General features: G+C 54.1%; 1 protein-coding gene across 1 annotated transcript in view; it reads left to right on the forward strand.

Moving 5' to 3' along the window:
- Positions 1 to 328: 328 nt before the first annotated feature.
- LOC144671542 (glycogen synthase kinase-3 beta-like) overlaps positions 329 to 20,870 on the forward strand; it is a gene marked incomplete at its 5' end in the record, with an annotated part of 35,034 nt that continues 14,492 nt past the window's right edge. Inside the window, 3 exons of the mRNA XM_078533494.1 lie at positions 329 to 459; positions 12,813 to 12,919; positions 20,671 to 20,768. Of these exons, the coding sequence (XP_078389620.1) occupies positions 329 to 459; positions 12,813 to 12,919; positions 20,671 to 20,768 (336 nt within the window). The remainder of the gene's footprint in view (positions 460 to 12,812; positions 12,920 to 20,670; positions 20,769 to 20,870) is intronic.

Genomic DNA, 20,870 nt, shown 5'->3' on the forward strand with positions numbered 1-20,870 from the left:
CCCTGTGTCACAGCTGCTGATGGGGTAAGGCTAGGAGGTTGTACAGAAGGTTTGCAGATTCATGCAATAGTTGTGTGTAACTTACACAGGTCTGCTGCATTGTCGCTTGATCTGTTGAAGAGATACTTGCGTTCTCAGGTGTGTGTTATGAAAGTCTGGACACGCACTTGGCTTTGGTGCAGGAGCCACTGTGTGGACCCTCGGCCAGGGCGCGCTGTCCATGTCCTTGCAGAGTTACCGTGTGTCGAGTAAGATTTAAAGTTTAATATTGTAGATGACCTACGAAAATGTGTGTGTGACATTTGAACACTCTGCTGTGCCCTCACAGGTGTACATATACCAGTTATTCCGCAGTTTAGCGTATATCCATTCTCAGGGCGTGTGTCATCGAGACATTAAACCTCAGAACCTGTTAGTGGACCCTGAAACAGCTGTCCTCAAGCTCTGTGATTTCGGCAGGTAGGTCAGCCCGATGTGGGCCTGTTCACCTGAGTCTGGAACTGCGAGCCGGGGTGGAGGAGGTGGAGGTGGCCGGTTGGGGCGTGGTGGATGGGAAGCGGTGAAGGGGGTGCAGGTTGGGTGCCCGGAAAGGGGGGGAAGAGCTTCTCATGGGGCCATGTTACCTTGGGTGTGGTGTGGCTTCTGGTGGAGGGGTGAGGTGAGAGCGACTGGCCTTTTTATCACTTATTCACGAGATGTGGGCGTCGCTGGCTGGGCCCAGCATTTATTGCCCATCCCTTATTGCCCCTTGAGAAGGTGGTGGTGAGCTGCCTTCTTGAACCGCTGCAGTCCCATGTGGTGTAGGTACACCCACAGTGCTGTTAGGGAGGGAGTTCCAGGATTTTGACCCAGCGACAGTGAAGGAACGGCCGATATATTTCCAAGTCAGGATGGTGAGTGACTTGGAGGGGAACTTCCAGGTGGTGGTGTTCCCCATGTGTCTGCTGCCCTTGCCCTTCTAGATGGTAGTGGTCGTGGGTTTGGAAGGTGCTGTCGAAGGAGCATTGGTGAGTTGCTGCAGTGCATCTTGTAGATGGTACACACACTGCTGCTACTGTGCGTCGGTGGTGGAGGGAGTGAATGTTTGTGGATGTGGTGCCAATCAAGTGGGGCTGCTTTGTCCCGGACGGTGTCCAGCTTCTTGTGTATTGTGGGAGCTGCACTCATCCAGGCAAATGGGGAGTATTCCATCACACTCCTGACTTGTGCCTTGTAGATGGTGGACAGGCTTTGGGGAATCAGGAGGTGAGTTACTCGCCATAGGATTCCCAGCCTCTGACCTGCTCTTGTAGCCACAGTAATTTTATGGCTAGTCCAGTTCAATTTCTGGTCAATGTTGATAGTGGGGGATACAGTGATGATAATGCCATTGAATGTCAAGGGGAGATGGTTGGATTCTCTTTTGTTGGAGATGGTCATTGCCTGGCACTTGTGTGGCGTGAATGTTACTTGCCACTTGTCAGCCCAAGCCTGGATATTGTCCAGGTCTTGCTGCATTTGGACACAGACTGCTTCAGTATCTGAGGAGTCGCGAATGGTGCTGAACGTTGTGCAATCATCAGCGAACATCCCCACTTCTGACCTTATGATGGAAGGAGAGTCATTGATGAAGCAGCTGAAGATGGTTGGGCCGAGGACACTACCCTGAGGAACTCCTGCAGTGATGTCCTGGAGCTGAGATGACTGACCTCCAACAACCACAACCATCTTCCTTTGTGCTCGGTATGACTCCAACCAGTGGAGAGTTTTCCCCCTGATTCCCATTGACTCCAGTTTTGTTAGGGCTCCTTGATGCCACACTTGGTCAAATGCTGCCTTGATGTCAAGGGCAGTCACTCGCACCTCACCTCGGGAGTTCAGCTCTTTTGTCCATGTTTGAACCAAGGCTGTAATGAGGTCAGGAGCTGAGTGGCCCTGGCGGAACCCAAACTGGGCATCAGTGAGCAGGTTATTGCTAAGCAAATGCCGCTTGATAGCACTGTAGTCCTGTGTAGCTTCACCAGGTTGACACCTCATTTTTAGCTATGCCTGGTGCTGCTCCTGGCATGCCCTCCTGCACTCTTCATTGAACCAGGGTTGACCCCCTGGCTTGGTGGTAATGGTAGAGTGGGGGATATGCCGGGCCATGAGGTTACAGATTGTGTTCGAGTACAATTCTGCTGCTGCTGATGGCCCACAGCGCCTCATGGATGCCCAGTCTTGAGTTGCTAGATCTGTTTGAAATCTATCCCATTTAGCACGGTGATAGTGCCACACAACACGATGGAGGGTATCCTCAATGTGAAGACGGGACTTCGTCTCCACAATGACTGTGCGGTGGTCACTCCTACCGATACTGTCATGGACATATACATCTGTGGCAGGCAGGTTGGTGAGGATGAGGTCAAGTATGTTTTTCCCTCTTGTTGGTTCCCTCACCACCTGCCGCAGACCCAGTCTAGCAGCGATGTCCTTTAGGACTCGGCCAGCTCGGTCAGTAGTGGTGCTACCGAGCTACTCTTGGTGATGGACATTGAACTCCCCCACCCTCAGTGCTTCCTCTCAGCTGAGGGAGGGCAGGACGTGGTCATCAGCAGGAGGTTTCCTTGCCCATGTTTGACCTGATGCCATGAGACTTCAGGGGGACCGGAGTCGATGTTGTGAACTCCCAGGGCAAATCCCTGTATCCCACTGTGTCACCACCTCTGCTGGGTCTGTCCTGCTGGTGAGACAGGACATACCCAGGGATGGCGATGGTGGTGTCTGGGACATTGTCTGTAAGGTATGATACGCATCATATGATTGACAATCAAGGCAGCATTTGACCGAGTGAGGCAACAAGGAGCCCGAGCAAAACTGGAATCAATGGGAATCAGGGGGAGGGGAGAGACACTGAGGGAGAGGGGGAGGGGGAGAGACACTGAGGGGGAGGGGGGAGGGGGAGAGACACTGAGGGGGAGGGGGAGAGACACTGAGGGGGAGGGGGAGGGGGAGAGACACTGAGGGGGAGGGGGAGGGGGAGAGACACTGAGGGGGAGGGGGAGGGGGAGAGACACTGAGGGGGGAGGGGGAGAGACACGGAGGGGGAGGGGGAGAGACACTGAGGGGGAGGGGGAGGGGGAGAGACACTGAGGGGGAGGGGGAGGGGGAGAGACACTGAGGGGGAGGGGGAGAGACACTGAGGGGGAGGGGGAGAGACACTGAGGGGGAGGGGGAGAGACACTGAGGGGGAGGGGGAGAGACACTGAGGGGGAGGGGGAGGGGGAGAGACACTGAGGGGGAGGGGGAGAGACACTGAGGGGGAGGGGGAGGGGGAGAGACACTGAGGGGGAGGGGAGGGGGAGAGACACTGAGGGGGAGGGGAGAGACACAGGGGGAGGGGGAGAGACACTGAGGGGGAGGGGGAGAGACACTGAGGGGGAGGGGGAGGGGGAGAGACACTGAGGGGGAGGGGGAGAGACACTGAGGGGGAGGGGGAGGGGGAGAGACACTGAGGGGGAGGGGGAGGGGGAGAGACACTGAGGGGGAGGGGGAGGGGGAGAGACACTGAGGGGGAGGGGGAGGGGGAGAGACACTGAGGGGGAGGGGGAGAGACACTGAGGGGGAGGGGGAGAGACACTGAGGGGGAGGGGGAGGGGGAGAGACACTGAGGGGGAGGGGGGAGAGACACTGAGGGGGAGGGGGGAGGGGGAGAGACACTGAGGGGGAGGGGGAGGGGGAGAGACACTGAGGGGGAGGGGGAGAGACACAGGGGGAGGGGGAGAGACACTGAGGGGGAGGGGGAGTGACACTGAGGGGGAGGGGGAGGGGGAGAGACACTGAGGGGGAGGGGGAGGGGGAGAGACACTGAGGGGGAGGGGGGAGAGACACGGAGGGGGAGGGGGAGAGACACTGAGGGGGAGGGGGGAGAGACACTGAGGGGGAGGGGGAGAGACACTGAGGGGGAGGGGGAGAGACACTGAGGGGGAGGGGGAGAGACACTGAGGGGGAGGGGGAGAGACACTGAGGGGGAGGGGGAGAGACACTGAGGGGGAGGGGGAGAGACACTGAGGGGGAGGGGGAGAGACACGGAGGGGGAGGGGGAGGGACACGGAGGGGGAGGGGGAGGGACACGGAGGGGGAGGGGGAGGGACACGGAGGGGGAGAGACACTGAGGGGGAGGGGGGAGAGACACGGAGGGGGAGGGGGAGGGGAGGGACACGGAGGGGGAGGGGGAGAGACACGGAGGGGGAGGGGGAGAGACACTGCGTGGGAGGGGGAGAGACACTGAGGGGGAGGGGGAGGGACACAGGGGGAGGGGGAGGGACACGGAGGGGGGAGGGGGAGAGACACGGAGGGGGAGGGGGGAGAGACACTGCGTGGGAGGGGGAGAGGACACTGCGTGGGAGGGGGAGAGACCACTGCGTGGGAGGGGGGAGAGACACTGCGTGGGAGGGGGAGAGACACGGAGGGGAGGGGGAGAGAGGGAGGGGGAGGGGGAGGGGAGAGGGGGAGGGGGAGGGACACTGAGGGGGAGGGGGAGGGACACGAGGGGGAGGGGGGAGGGACACCGAGGGGGAGGGGGAGGGACACCGAGGGGGAGGGGGAGGGACACCGAGGGGGAGGGGGAGGGGACACCGAGGGGGAGGGGGAGGGACACCGAGGGGGAGGGGGAGGGACACCGAGGGGGAGGGGGAGGGACACCGAGGGGGAGGGGGAGGGACACCGAGGGGGAGGGACACCGAGGGGGAGGGACACCGAGGGGGAGGGGGAGGGACGGTGAATGATGGGGAGGGGGAAAGACACTGAGTGGGAATGAGGGGGAGGGGAAGAGACACTGAGTGGGAATGAGGGGGAGGGGGAGAGACACTGAGTGGGAATGAGGGGGAGGGGGAGAGACGGGGAATATGAGGGAGGGGGAGGGGGCGATGCCTGTAGTGTGCGGGATGGTGTTTGGGTGGAGCTGATAGTGAGTCTGTTTTACACCGAGTTTCCTGTTTACAGTCACCTCCCCAGATGTTGGTGGTGGGAGGATCAGTAATGGCCGTGCCAGTGAAGGTCAAGGGCAGCTGGTCAGACTCCCTCCGGCTGGAGCTGGTCAGTCTCCCTCCGGCTGGAGCTGGTCAGACTCCCTCCGGCTGGAGCTGGTCAGTCTCCCTCCGGCTGGAGATGGTCATTGCCTGGCAAATGCCAATTATCTGCCCAAACCTGCATTTTGTCTCGTTCTTTCCATCACGGGCTGCGATACAAGGAGCCCGTACGTCACGGGCTGCGATATAACAAGCCCGTACGTCACGGGCTGCGATATAACAAGCCCGTACGTCACGGGCTGCGATATAACAAGCCCGTACGTCACGGGCTGCGATACAAGGAGCCCGTACGTCACGGGCTGCGATACAAGGAGCCCGTACGTCACAGGCTGCGATATAACAAGCCCGTACGTCACAGGCTGCGATACAAGGAGCCCGTACTTCACAGGCTGCGATATAACAAGCCCGTACGTCACAGGCTGCGATACAAGGAGCCCATACGTCACAGGCTACGATATAACAAGCCCGTACGTCACAGGCTGCGATATAACAAGCCCGTATGTCACGGGCTGCGATACAAGGAGCCCGTACGTCACGGGCTGCGATATAACAAGCCCGTACGTCACGGGCTGCGATATAACAAGCCCGTACGTCACGGGCTGCGATACAAGGAGCCCGTATGTCACAGGCTGCGATATAACAAGCCCGTACGTCACAGGCTTCGATATAACAAGCCCGTACGTCACGTGCTGCGATATAACAAGCCCGTACGTCACGGGCTGCGATATAACAAGCCCGTACGTCACAGGCTGCGATACAAGGAGCCCGTACGTCACAGGCTGCGATATAACAAGCCCGTACGTCACGGGCTGCGATATAACAAGCCCGTACGTCACGGGCTGCGATATAACAAGCCCGTACGTCACGGGCTGCGATACAAGGAGCCCGTACGTCACGGGCTGCGATACAAGGAGCCCGTACGTCACAGGCTGCGATATAACAAGCCCGTACGTCACAGGCTGCGATACAAGGAGCCCGTACGTCACAGGCTGCGATATAACAAGCCCGTACGTCACAGGCTGCGATACAAGGAGCCCGTACGTCACAGGCTACGATATAACAAGCCCGTACGTCACAGGCTGCGATATAACAAGCCCGTATGTCACGGGCTGCGATACAAGGAGCCCGTACGTCACAGGCTGCGATATAACAAGCCCGTACGTCACGGGCTGCGATATAACAAGCCCGTATGTCACAGGCTGCGATACAAGGAGCCCGTACGTCACAGGCTGCGATATAACAAGCCCGTACGTCACGGGCTGCGATACAAGGAGCCCGTACGTCACAGGCTGCGATATAACAAGCCCGTACGTCACAGGCTGCGATATAACAAGCCCGTACGTCACGGGCTGCGATACAAGGAGCCCGTACGTCACAGGCTGCGATATAACAAGCCCGTACGTCACGGGCGGCGATACAAGGAGCCCATACGTCACAGGCTGTGATATAACAAGCCCGTACGTCACGGGCTGCGATACAAGGAGCCCATACGTCACAGGCTGCGATATAACAAGCCCGTACGTCAGGGACTGCGATACAAGGAGCCCGTACGTCACAGGCTGCGATATAACAAGCCCGTACGTCACAGGCTGCGATATAACAAGCCCGTACGTCACGGGCTGCGATACAAGGAGCCCGTACGTCACGGGCTGCGATATAACAAGCCCGTACGTCACGGGCTGCGATATAACAAGCCCGTACGTCACAGGCTGCGATACAAGGAGCCCGTACATCACGGGCTGCGATACAAGGAGCCCGTACGTCACAGGCCGCGATATAACAAGCCCGTACGTCACGGGCTGCGATACAAGGAGCCCGTACGTCAGGGGCTGCGATATAACAAGCCCGTACGTCACGGGCTGCGATATAACAAGCCCGTACGTCACAGGCTGCGATACAAGGAGCCCGTACGTCACAGGCTGCGATATAACAAGCCCGTATGGCACGGGCTGCGATACAAGGAGCCCGTACGTCACGGGCTGCGATATAACAAGCCCGTACGTCACGGGCTGCGATATAACAAGCCCGTACGTCACAGGCTGCGATACAAGGAGCCCGTACGTCACAGGCTGCGATATAACAAGCCCGTACGTCACGGGCTGCGATATAACAAGCCCGTACGTCACGGGCTGCGATACAAGGAGCCCGTACGTCAGGGGCTGCGATATAACAAGCCCGTACGTCACGGGCTGCGATACAAGGGGCCCGTACGTCACGGGCTGCGATATAACAAGCCCGTACGTCACGGGCTGCGATATAACAAGCCCGTACGTCACGGGCAGCGATACAAGGAGCCCGTACATCACAGGCTGCAATATAACAAGCCCGTACATCACGGGCTGCGATATAACAAGCCCGTACGTCACGGGCTGCGTTACAAGGAGCCCGTACGTAACGGGCGACGATACCAGGGGGCTGTACCTGTCCGCTTCCTGCTCCGCTTGTTGCTGTCTGCCGCCTGCTCCCAACGTGAGACACGATGCTACTCCTGATACGGGTGAATGTTCCCCTCGGGCCGTGTGTTGTTAATGCTCCCCCTTTCTCCACTGCACCCCATGTTTTCCCGGTTGTTTCTCCCCTTCTTTTCAATGCAAGGTTTCCTCTGTTATGCAGCATGTGGTGTGCCACCCAGGGTTATGTTCAGCTTGTTGTACAGGATGAGGTTCCCCTTGTTGTACAGGATGACGTTCCCCTTGTTGTACAGGATGACGTTGCCCTTGTTGTACAGGATGAGGTTCCCCTTGTTGTACAAGATGACGTTCCCCTTTTTGTACAGGATGACGTTGCCCTTGTTGTACAGGATGATGTTCCCCTTGTTGTACAGGATGACGTTCCCCTTGTTGTACAGGATGAGGTTCCCCTTGTTGTACAAGATGACGTTCCCCTTTTTGTACAGGATGACGTTGCCCTTGTTGTACAGGATGAGGTTCCCCTTGTTGTACAGGATGACGTTCCCCTTGTTGTACAGGATGCCGTTGCCCTTGTTGTACAGGATGAGGTTCCCCTTGTTGTACAGGATGACTTTCCCTTTGTTGTACAGGATGACGTTCCCCTTGTTGTACAGGATGACGTTCCCCTTGTTGTACAGTATGAGGTTCCCCTTGTTGTACAGGATGACGTTCCCCTTGTTGTACAGTATGAGGTTCCCCTTGTTGTACAGTATGAGGTTCCCCTTGTTGTACAGGATGACGTTCCCCTTGTTGTACAGGATGACGTTCCCCTTGTTGTACAGGATGCCGTTGCCCTTGTTGTACAGGATGAGGTTCCCCTTGTTGTACAGGATGACTTTCCCTTTGTTGTACAGGATGACGTTCCCCTTGTTGTACAGGATGACGTTCCCCTTGTTGTACAGTATGAGGTTCCCCTTGTTGTACAGGATGACGTTCCCCTTGTTGTACAGTATGAGGTTCCCCTTGTTGTACAGTATGAGGTACCCCTTGTTGTACAGGATGACCTTCCCCTTGTTGTACAGGATGACCTTCCCCTTGTTGTACAGGATGACGTTCCCCTTGTTGTACAGGATGAGGTTCCCCTTGTTGTACAGGATGACCTTCCCCTTGTTGTACAGGATGAGGTTCCCCTTGTTGTACAGGATGAGGTTCCCCTTGTTGTACAGGATGACGTTCCCCTTGTTGTACAGGATGATGTTCCCCTTGTTGTACAGGATGACGTTCCCCTTGTTGTACAGGATGACCTTCCCCTTGTTGTACAGGATGACGTTCCCCTTGTTGTACAGGGTGAGGTTCCCCTTGTTGTACAGGATGAGGTTCCCCTTGTTGTACAGGATGAGGTTCCCCTTGTTGTACAGGATGAGGTTCCCCTTGTTGTACAGGATGACGTCCCCCTTGTTGTACAGGATGACGTTCCCCTTGTTGTACAGGATGAGGTTCCCCTTGTTGTACAGGATGACCTTCCCCTTGTTGTACAGGATGAGGTTCCCCTTGTTGTACAGGATGACGTTCCCCTTGTTGTACAGGATGACGTTGCCCTTGTTGTACAGGATGAGGTTCCCCTTGTTGTACAGGATGACGTTCCCCTTGTTGTACAGGATGACGTTCCCCTTGTTGTACAGGATGACCTTCCCCTTGTTGTACAGGATGACGTTCCCCTTGTTGTACAGGATGACGTTCCCCTTGTTGTACAGGATGACGTTCCCCTTGTACAGGATGACGTTCCCCTTGTTGTACAGGATGACGTTGCCATTGTTGTACAGGATGAGGTTCCCCTTGTTGTACAGGATGACGTTCCCCTTGTTGTACAGGATGACCTTCCCCTTGTTGTACAGGATGACCTTCCCCTTGTTGTACAGGATGAGGTTCCCCTTGTTGTACAGGATGACGTTTCCCTTGTTGTACAGGATGACGTTCCCCTTGTTGTACAGGATGACGTTGCCCTTGTTGTACAGGATGAGGTTCCCCTTGTTGTACAGGATGACGTTCCCCTTGTTGTACAGGATGACGTTCCCCTTGTTGTACAGGATGAGGTTCCCCTTGTTGTACAGGATGACGTTCCCCTTGTTGTACAGGATGACGTTCCCCTTGTTGTACAGGATGACGTTCCCCTTGTTGTACAGGATGACCTTCCCCTTGTTGTACAGGATCAGGTTCCCCTTGTTGTACAGGATGAGGTTCCCCTTGTTGTACAGGATGACATTCCTCTTGTTGTACAGGATGAGGTTCCCCTTGTTGTACAGGATGACCTTCCCCTTGTTGTACAGGATGACGTTCCCCTTGTTGTACAGGATGACGTTCCCCTTGTTGTACAGGATGACGTTCCCCTTGTTGTACAGGATGAGGTTCCCCTTGTCGTACAGGATGTCGTTCCCCTTGTCGTACAGGATGACGTTCCCCTTGTCGTACCGGGTGACGTTGCCCTTGTTGTACAGGATGACGTTCCCCTTGTCGTACAGGATGACTTTCCCCTTGTCGTACAGGATGACGTTCCCCTTGTTGTACAGGATGACGTTCCCCTTGTTGTACAGGATGACGTTCCCCTTGTTGTACAGGATGAGGTTCCCCTTGTTGTACAGGATGAGGTTCCCCTTGTTGTACAGGATGACGTTCCCCTTGTTGTACAGGATGACGTTCCCCTTGTTGTACAGGATGACCTTCCCCTTGTTGTACAGGATGACCTTCCCCTTGTTGTGCAGGATGACGTTCCCCTTGTTGTACAGGATGACCTTCCCCTTGTTGTACAGGATGACCTTCCCCTTGTTGTACAGGATGACCTTCCCCTTGTTGTACAGGATGAGGTTCCCCTTGTTGTACAGGATGACGTTCCCCTTGTTGTACAGGATGACGTTCCCCTTGTTGTACAGGATGACGTTCCCCTTGTTGTACAGGATGACGTTCCCCTTGTTGTACAGGGTGAGGTTCCCCTTGTTGTACAGGATGAGGTTCCCCTTGTTGTACAGGATGAGGTTCCCCTTGTTGTACAGGATGACGTCCCCCTTGTTGTACAGGATGACGTTCCCCTTGTTGTACAGGATGACGTTCCCCTTGTTGTACAGGATGACCTTCCCCTTGTTGTACAGGATGACGTTCCCCTTGTTGTACAGGATGACGTTCCCCTTGTTGTACAGGATGACGTTGCCCTTGTTGTACAGGATGAGGTTCCCCTTGTTGTACAGGATGAGGTTCCCCTTGTTGTACAGGATGAGGTTCCCCTTGTTGTACAGGATGACGTTCCCCTTGTTGTACAGGATGAGGTTCCCCTTGTTATACAGGATCAGGTTCCCCTTGTTGTACAGGATGACGTTCCCCTTGTTGTACAGGATGACGTTCCCCTTGTTGTACAGGATGACCTTCCCCTTGTTGTACAGGATGACGTTCCCCTTGTTGTACAGGATGACGTTCCCCTTGTTGTACAGGATGACGTTCCCCTTGTACAGGATGACGTTCCCCTTGTTGTACAGGATGACGTTCCCCTTGTTGTACAGGATGACGTTCCCCTTGTTGTACAGGATGACGTTCCCCTTGTTGTACAGGATGACGTTCCCCTTGTTGTACAGGATGACGTTCCCCTTGTTGTACAGGATGACCTTCCCCTTGTTGTACAGGATGAGGTTCCCCTTGTTGTACAGGATGAGGTTCCCCTTGTTGTACAGGATGAGGTTCCCCTTGTTGTACAGGATGACGTTCCCCTTGTTGTACAGGATGACGTTGCCCTTGTTGTACAGGATGAGGTTCCCCTTGTTGTACAGGATGAGGTTCCCCTTGTTGTACAGGATGACGTTCCCCTTGTTGTACAGGATGACGTTCCCCTTGTTGTACAGGATGAGGTTCCCCTTGTTGTACAGGATGACGTTCCCCTTGTTGTACAGGATGACGTTCCCCTTGTTGTACAGGATGACGTTCCCCTTGTTGTACAGGATGACGTTCCCCTTGTTGTACAGGATGACGTTCCCCTTGTTGTACAGGATGACCTTCCCCTTGTTGTACAGGATCAGGTTCCCCTTGTTGTACAGGATGAGGTTCCCCTTGTTGTACAGGATGACGTTCCCCTTGTTGTACAGGATGACGTTCCCCTTGTTGTACAGGATGACGTTCCCCTTGTTGTACAGGATGACCTTCCCCTTGTTGTACAGGATGAGGTTCCCCTTGTTGTACAGGATGACGTTCCCCTTGTTGTACAGGATGACGTTGCCCTTGTTGTACAGGATGAGGTTCCCCTTGTTGTACAGGATGAGGTTCCCCTTGTTGTACAGGATGACGTTCCCCTTGTTGTACAGGATGAGGTTCCCCTTGTTGTACAGGATGACGTTCCCCTTGTTGTACAGGATGACGTTCCCCTTGTTGTACAGGATGACCTTCCCCTTGTTGTACAGGATGACCTTCCCCTTGTTGTACAGGATCAGGTTCCCCTTGTTGTACAGGATGAGGTTCCCCTTGTTGTACAGGATGAGGTTCCCCTTGTTGTACAGGATGACCTTCCCCTTGTTGTACAGGATGACCTTCCCCTTGTTGTACAGGATGACGTTCCCCTTGTTGTACAGGATGACGTTCCCCTTCTTGTACAGGATGACGTTCCCCTTGTTGTACAGGATGACGTTCCCCTTGTCGTACAGGATGACGTTCCCCTTGTCGTACAGGATGACGTTCCCCTTGTCGTACAGGGTGACGTTGCCCTTGTTGTACAGGATGACTTTCCCCTTGTCGTACAGGATGACTTTCCCCTTGTCGTACAGGATGACGTTCCCCTTGCTGTACAGGATGACGTTCCCCTTGTTGTACAGGATGAGGTTCCCCTTGTTGTACAGGATGAGGTTCCCCTTGTCGTACAGGATGAGGTTCCCCTTGTTGTACAGGATGACGTTCCCCTTGTTGTACAGGATGAGGTTCCCCTTGTTGTACAGGATGACCTTCCCCTTGTTGTACAGGATGACCTTCCCCTTGTTGTACAGGATGACCTTCCCCTTGTTGTACAGGATGACCTTCCCCTTGTTGTACAGGATGTTCCTGCTCTGTACAATGAGCCAGTCCAGTCCGCTGGGTGTGATCACATCTCTCAGCTGTTGGCTGCTGCTTGCCATGTGGTGTGACAGGATCCTGGGGAGTGTGGGAGGAATTGTGACCCCCTCACTCCTGGCCGCTTACAGACTTATCCGGTGTTGGGCCCCTGACAGAGAGGATAATAACCTGGCTGAAGACGTGTCCCTGGGGGATGTAGTGTCAGTGGTTCGCAGCTTTCATTGTTCCTGTACATGAAGAGAGAGGGAGCTCTCTGCTCGACCAGCCTAACATTGTGTCTTTCTATTGACTGCAGCGCGAAGCAGCTCATCAGGGGAGAGCCCAACGTCTCCTACATCTGTTCCCGGTATTACCGAGCACCAGAGCTGATATTCGGAGCAACAGACTACACGTCAAATATTGGTGAGCACTGGAGAGAGAGCACCGTGGGCAGGGAGGGGCTGAGGGAGGAGAGGCAGGGGCTGAGGGGGAGGGAGAGGCTGAGGGAGGGGAGAGTGGATGAGGGGTGAGGGAGAGGCTGAGGGGGAGGGAGAGGCTGAGGGGGAGGGAGAGGCTGAGGGGGAGGGAGAGGCTGAGGGGGAGGGAGAGGCTGAGGGGGAGGGAGAGGCTGAGGGGGAGGGAGAGGCTGAGGGGGAGGGAGAGGCTGAGGGAGAGTAGGGAGAGGCTGAGGGAGGGGAGGCAGGGGCTGAGGGAGGGGAGGCAGGGGCTGAGGGAGGGGAGTGAGGGGCTGAGGGAGGGGAGTGAGGGGCTGAGGGAGGGGCTGAGGGAGGGTCTGAGGAAGGGGAGGGAGGGTCTGAGGGAGGGGCTGAGCGAGGGGAGGGAGCGGCTGAGGGAGGGGAGGGAGAGGCTGAGGGAGGGAAGGGAGAGGCTGAGGGAGGGGAGGGAGAGGCTGAGGGAGGGGAGGGAGAGGCTGAGGGAGGGGAGGGAGAGGCTGAGGGAGGGGAGGGAGAGGCTGAGGGAGGGGGAGGGAGAGGCTGAGGGAGGGGAGGGAGAGGCTGAGGGAGGGGAGGGAGAGGAGGGAGAGGCTGAGGGGGGAGGGAGAGGCTGAGGGGGGAGGGAGAGGCTGAGGGGGGAGGGAGAGGCTGAGGGGGGAGGGAGAGGCTGAGGGGGGAGGGAGAGGCTGAGGGGGGAGGGAGAGGCTGAGGGGGGAGGGAGAGGCTGAGGGGGGAGGGAGAGGCTGAGGGGGGAGGGCGAGGCTGAGGGGGGAGGGCGAGGCTGAGGGGGGAGGAAGAGAGGGAGGAAGAGGAAGGGAGGGGCAGAGAGGGAGGGAAGAGGGAGGGGTTAGGTGGGAGTGGTCAGGAGGGAGAGACCCAAGTCACCTCGTGCTCTGCCCCGGCCCCGCCTCTGTTCACAGGCCCCACCCCCTTTCTCCCAGGTTTCTTCATTTGAGTATTTAACATTGTGCTCTCCACCCACCCGTCCAAAGCATTAACACTCTTCAGGAATTGGAGTGGCCCTTGTTGCTCCCCCTGCAGTTACCCACGCCTGTCCCACTGCCATTTCTAAACAGCTCTCCTGTCTGCTCTGTCCAGAAAGCAATTTTGTCACCGGGCAGGTCCTGCCCCTTTCACACCAAGGGCTGTAATTCGGCTTCAATTCCTAACACGTAGTAATTTATCACATACCTTTCCAAGGTTCACGTCCACAATGTCGACTGTCCTCACCCAGCCCACTCGCTCTTCACAAACTCCAGAGGAGTTGAGCACCATTTGCCTTTGATAAAGACGTGCTGGCTTTCCCTCGCTGGGCCGTTCTTGTCAAAGAGACTGTTCACTTTCTCCAGCATTCTCGCCTGGGAAAGCTTCCCCATTGCTGAGGTTAAACTGACTGGCCTTGCGATGACAGGGGAGGGGTTGCCTAATGAGGAAGGGTTGAGCAGGTTGGGCCTGGACCCATTGGAGTTTAGAAGGACGAGAGGTGATCTTATTGAAACGTGGAAGGTCCTGAGGGGACTTGACAGGGCGGAGGCTGATCGGATGTTTCCCCCTCGTGGGAGAATCTAGAAGGTGGGGGGCACACGGTTTCGTTAAAATGGAGATGGTGGAGGAATTCCTTCTCACTGAGGGTCCTTGATGTTTGGAATGCTCTTCCCCAGAGAGCAGTGGGGGCTGGGTCATTGAATATAGTCAAGACTGAGTTAGACAGCTTTCTGATCATCAAGGGATTCGGGGGTTCTGCTGCTATTTCCTCTGGTTTTACGTTCTGTACTTGCTGGACTGACCCTTCACTCCCTTCTTGAACAGGCCTTTCACATTTATAACTCCCCAGTCCGCTGGCACCACCCGTGTATCTAAAGAGATTTGGCAGATTGTGAGAGAGAAGAGGCAGTGGCTTAATGTCGCTAGACTAGCAATCCAAAGGCCCAGGCGAAAACGCTCTGGGTACATGGCAACTGGTGAAATTTAAACTCGGCTCATAAACCTGGAATTATGAAGCTCGTCTTGGCAATAGAGACCATGAAACCATTGTCGATTATTGTAAAAACCCATCTGGTTCACTAATGCCCCACGAGGGGAAGGAAATCTGCTGTCCTTTCCCGGTCTGGCCTACATGTGACTCCAGACCCACAGCCATGTGGTTGACTCTGAAATGGCATCTGAACTGGCCGAGCGAGACACTCGGTTGTATCAAACTGTTGCCAAGTCTAAAAAGAATGAAACCGGACGGGCCACCCGGCGTTGACCGATATATCACCGTTCCCTCACTGTCGCTGGGTCCAAATCCTGGAACTCCCCTCCCTAACAGCATTGTGGGTGTACCTACACCACATGGACTGCAGCGGCTCAAGAAGGCAGCTCACTACCACCTCCTTAAGGGGCAATTAGGGATGGGCAATAAATGCTGGGCCCAGCCAGCAACGTCCGGAGTGGATGTTGAGGGCAACTCCCTCCTGACTCTATATCACTGTCACCACCTCTGCTGGGCCTGTCCTGTCGGTGAGACAGGACATCCCCAGGGACGGTGATGGGGGTGTCTGGGACATAATCTGGAATGATTCTGTGAGGATGTCTAGCCTGTGACTAGCCCCCAGATGTTAGTAAGGGGGACTTTGCAGGGGTGAAAGGGCTGAGTTTGCCGTTGTCGTGTCCGGTGCCTGGGTCGATGCCGGGTGGTCCGTCTGGTTTCATTCCTTTTTTGTGACTTTGTCGCAGTTTGTTACAACTGAGGGTATTGAAGAGCCAACCACGTTGCTGTGGGTCTGGAGTCACCAGTAGGCCAGGGTGAGGGATTTCCTTCCCTAAAGGGCAGCAGATAACCAGATGGGTTTTTACAACAAGAGTGGTTCCACGGTCATTGTTAGAATTCCAGATTTCTATTGAATTCAAATTCCATCACCTGCCATGTAGGGGTTTGTTCCCGGGTCCCCAGAGCATCCCCCTCGGTCCCTGGACTGCTAGCCCAGCGACAATACCACTGCACCATCGCCTCCCTAATGGGCTCCACCATTCCAATGTCAAGGCTGTTGTTTACCCTTGTCTACTTACACCCAAACCCTTGTGTGAATACAGTGATACTGTCCATTCCCTGTGTGCATTTGTACTGTGTCCCTTGCTGATTGACACACTGTCCCTTCCCTCTCTACATTTCCATACTACCCCTTGCCAGCGGACAAGCAAAGTGTTCCCATGCTCATCTAGAAGGACAAGGGCAGCAGACACATGGGGAACACCACCACCTGGAAGTTCCCCTCCAAGTCACTCACCATCCTGACTGGGAAATATATCGGCCGTTCCTTCACTGTCACTGGGTCAATATCCTGGAACTCCCTCCCTAACAGCGCTGTGGGTGTACCTACACCACACGGGACTGCAGCGGCTCAAGAAGGCAGCTCACCACCACCTTCTCAAGGGCAATTAGGGATGGGCAATAAATGCTGGTCTAGACAGCGACACCTGCTTTCTATGAATAAAAAAAAGGACCTTTTATACACAATGAATTAGCTGTGTACCTGTCCCCGGAAATTTATGCACTGTCCCTTACCCTTCCACATTACCCAGCAATTGACACACTGTCCCTTACCCCTCCACATTATCCAACAATTTACACACTGTCCCTTACCTCTCCACATTATCCAGCAATTGACACACTGTCCCTTACCCCTCCACATTACCCAGCAATTGACACACTGTCCCTTACCCCTCCACATTATCCAGCAATTGACACACTGTCCCTTACCCCTCCACATTACCCAGCAATTGACACACTGTCCCTTACCCCTCCACATTATCCAGCAATTTACACGCTGTCCCTTACCTCTCCACATTATCCAGCAATTGACACACTGTCCCTTACCCCTCCACATTATCCAGCAATTTACACACTGTCCCTTACCTCTCCACATTATCCAGCAATTTACACACTGTCCCTTACCCCTCCACATTATCCAGCAATTGACACACTGTCCCTTACCCCTCACATTATCCAGCAATTTACACACTGTCCCTTACCTCTCCACATTATCCAGCAATTGACACACTGTCCCTTACCCCTCCACATTACCCAGCAATTGACACACTGTCCCTTACCCCTCCACATTACCCAGCAATTGACACACTGTCCCTTACCCCTCCACATTATCCAGCAATTTACACACTGTCCCTTACCCCTCCACATTATCCAGCAATTTACACACTGTCCCTTACCCCTCCACATTACCCAGCAATTGACACACTGTCCCTTACCTCTCCACATTACCCAGCAATTGACACACTGTCCCTTACCTCTCCACATTACCCAGCAATTTACACACTGTCCCTTACCCCTCCACATTACCCAGCAATTTACACACTGTCCCTTACCCCTCCACATTACCCAGCAATTGACACACTGTCCCTTACCCCTCCACATTACCCAGCAATTGACACACTGTCCCTTACCCCTCCACATTATCCAGCAATTTACACACTGTCCCTTACCTCTCCACATTATCCAGCAATTGACACACTGTCCCTTACCCCTCCACATTACCCAGCAATTGACACACTGTCCCTTACCCCTCCACATTATCCAACAATTTACACACTGTCCCTTACCTCTCCACATTATCCAGCAATTGACACACTGTCCCTTACCCCTCCACATTATCCAGCAATTTACACACTGTCCCTTACCTCTCCACATTACCCAGCAATTGACACACTGTCCCTTACCCCTCCACATTGTCCAGTGGCTTGGACACTGTCCCTTACCCCCCCCCCCCCACATTAGGGGAACCAGTAGATGTAATATATTGCAAAAGGCTTTCGACAAGGTGCTACCTAATAAGATAAGAGCCCATGGTGCTGGGGGTAGTATATTAGCATGGATAGAGGACTGGCTAACTCATAGCAGACCGAGAGCTGGGTTAAGGGGGGAGCATTTTCAGGATGGCAACCTGTAACTAGTGGAGTGCCACAGGGATCAGTGCTGGGGCCTCAGTTATTTACAATATATATTAATGATTTAGATGAGGGAAGCGAATGTACTATCGTCAAGTTTGCAGATGAGACAATAATAGGTGGGAAGGCAAGTGGTGAGGATGACACACGGAGTCTACAGAGGGATATAGTCAGGTTAAGTGAGTGGGAAAAAACTCGGCAGATGGAATATAATGTGGGAAAATGTGAGGTTCTGCACTTTGGCAGGAAGAATAGAGGAGCTGAATATTATTTAAATGCAGAAAGACTGCAGAAAGCTGCAGCACAGAGGGATTTGGGGGTCCTTGTGCATGAATCACAAAAAGCTAACATACAAGTTCAGCAGTGAAGTCTTGCTAAAACTATACAAGGCGCTAGTTAGACCACACCTAGAATACTGTGAACAGATTTGGTTCCCTTATCTAAGGGAAGATATACTGGCATTGGAGGCAGTCCAGAGAAGGTTCACTAAGTTGATTCCGGGTATGGAGGGATTTTCTTATGAGGAGAGGTTGAGTAGGTTGGGCCTGTACTCATTGGAGTTTAGAAGAATGAGAGGTGACCTTATTGAAACATATAAGGTTCTTAGGGGACTTGACAGGGTAGATGCTGAGAGGTTGTTTCCCCTTGTGGGAGAGTCTAGGCCAGAGGGCATAATCTCAGAGTAAGGGGTCGCCCAGTTAAAACAGAGATGAGGAGGAATTTCTCCTCTCAGAAGGTAGTGAATCTGTGGAATTCTTTACCGCAGAGGGCTGTAGAGGCTGGGTTGTTAACTATATTCAAGGCTGAGATAGACATTTTTAATCAGGAAGGGAATCAAGGGTTATGAGGAAAAGGCAGGAAAGTGGAGTTGAGGATTATCAGATCAGCCATGATCACATTGAATGGCGGAGCAGACTCAATGGGCCAAATGGCCTACTTCTGCTCCTATGTCTTATGGTCTTAAGTAATTTACACACTGTCCCTTACCCCTCCACTTTACCCAGTGATTTACACACTGTCCCTTACCCCTCCACTTTACCCAGTGATTTACACACTGTCCCTTACCCCGCCACTTTACCCAGTGATTTACACACTGTCCCTTACCCCTCCACTTTACCCAGTGATTTACACACTGTCCCTTACCCCTCCACGTTACCCGGTGATTTACACACTGTCCCTTACCCCTCCACTTTACCTGGTGATTTACACACTGTCCCTTACCCCTCCACTTTACCCGGTGATTTACACACTGTCCCTTACCCCTCCACTTTACCCGGTGATTTACACACTGTCCCTTACCCCTCCACTTTACCCGGTGATTTACACAATGTCCCTTACCCCTCCACATTACCTGGTGATTTACACACTGTCCCTTACCCCTCCACGTTACCCAGTGATTTACACACTGTCCCTTACCCCTCCACATTACCCGGTGATTTACACACTGTCCCTTACCCCTCCATGTTACCCGGTGATTTACACAATGTCCCTTACCCCTCCACGTTACCCGGTGATTTACACACTGTCCCTTACCCCTCCATGTTACCCGGTGATTTACACACTGTCCCTTACCCCTCCATGTTACCCAGTGATTTACACACTGTCCCTTACCCCTCCACTTTGCCCAGTGATTTACACACTGTCCCTTACCCCTCCACATTACCCAGTGATTTACACACTGTCCCTTACCCCTCCACATTACCCAGTGATTTACACACTGTCCCTTACCCCTCCACATTACCCAGTGATTTACACACTGTCCCTTACCCCTCCACATTACCCAGTGATTTACACACTGTCCCTTACCCCTCCATGTTACCCAGTGATTTACGCACTGTCCCTTACCCCTCCATGTTACCCAGTGATTTACACACTGTCCCTTACCCCTCCACGTTACCCAGTGATTTACACACTGTCCCTTACCCCTCCATGTTACCCGGTGATTTACACACTGTCCCTTAACCCTCCACGTTACCCAGTGATTTACACACTGTCCCTTACCCCTCCATGTTACCCAGTGATTTACGCACTGTCCCTTACCCCTCCATGTTACCCAGTGATTTACACACTGTCCCTTACCCCTCCATGTTACCCGGTGATTTACACACTGTCCCTTAACCCTCCACATTACCCAGTGATTTACACACTGTCCCTTACCCCTCCACGTTACTTGGTGATTTGCACACTGTCCTTTAGTGTAGAAGAAGCTTTTCTCTATCTAACCCTGTGCTCTACCAGTCCTGGGAGTCTTTGATGGGGACGATGTAGAGGAAGTTTTACTCTGTATCTAGCCCCGTGCTGTACCTGTCCTGGGAGTGTTTGATGGGGACGGTGTAGAGGGAGATTTACTCTGTATCTAACCCCGTGCTGTACCTGTCCTGGGAGTGTTTGATGGGGACGGTGTAGAGGGAGCTTTGCTCTGTATCTAACCCCGTGCTGTACCTGTCCTGTGTGTGTTTAATGGGGACGGTGTTAAGGGAGCTTTGCTCTGTATCTAACCCCGTGCCGTACCTGTCCTGGGAGTGTTTGATGGGGACAGTGTAGAGGGGGATTTACTCTATATCTAACCCCGTGCTGTACCTGTCCTGGGAGTGTTTGATGGGGACAGTGTAGAGGGGGATTTACTCTATATCTAACCCCGTGCTGTACCTGTCCTGGGAGTGTTGGGTAGTGATTTAAAGCTGCCATATGTATTGACAGATTTTCCCTGCTTTCAGGTGTGTCCTTTGGGCCAGTTTGTGTTTGAAAAACTAAGCTGAATTTTCTTTCCTGCAGACGTCTGGTCAGCCGGCTGTGTGCTGGCTGAGTTGCTTCTGGGACAGCCGATATTCCCGGGGGACAGTGGAGTGGACCAGCTTGTAGAGATAATTAAGGTGAGCACGGATACTGTGGAGAACGGTGAGGGGCATTAGAGAATGAGAGGGGGTCGACAGAGGTCAGGGGAAGAGAGGGAGGGTCAGGGAGCTGAGGGAAGG

Source organism: Cetorhinus maximus, chromosome 33, assembly GCF_964194155.1.
Source record: "Cetorhinus maximus chromosome 33, sCetMax3.hap1.1, whole genome shotgun sequence".
Classification (NCBI taxonomy): Eukaryota; Metazoa; Chordata; class Chondrichthyes; order Lamniformes; family Cetorhinidae; genus Cetorhinus; species Cetorhinus maximus.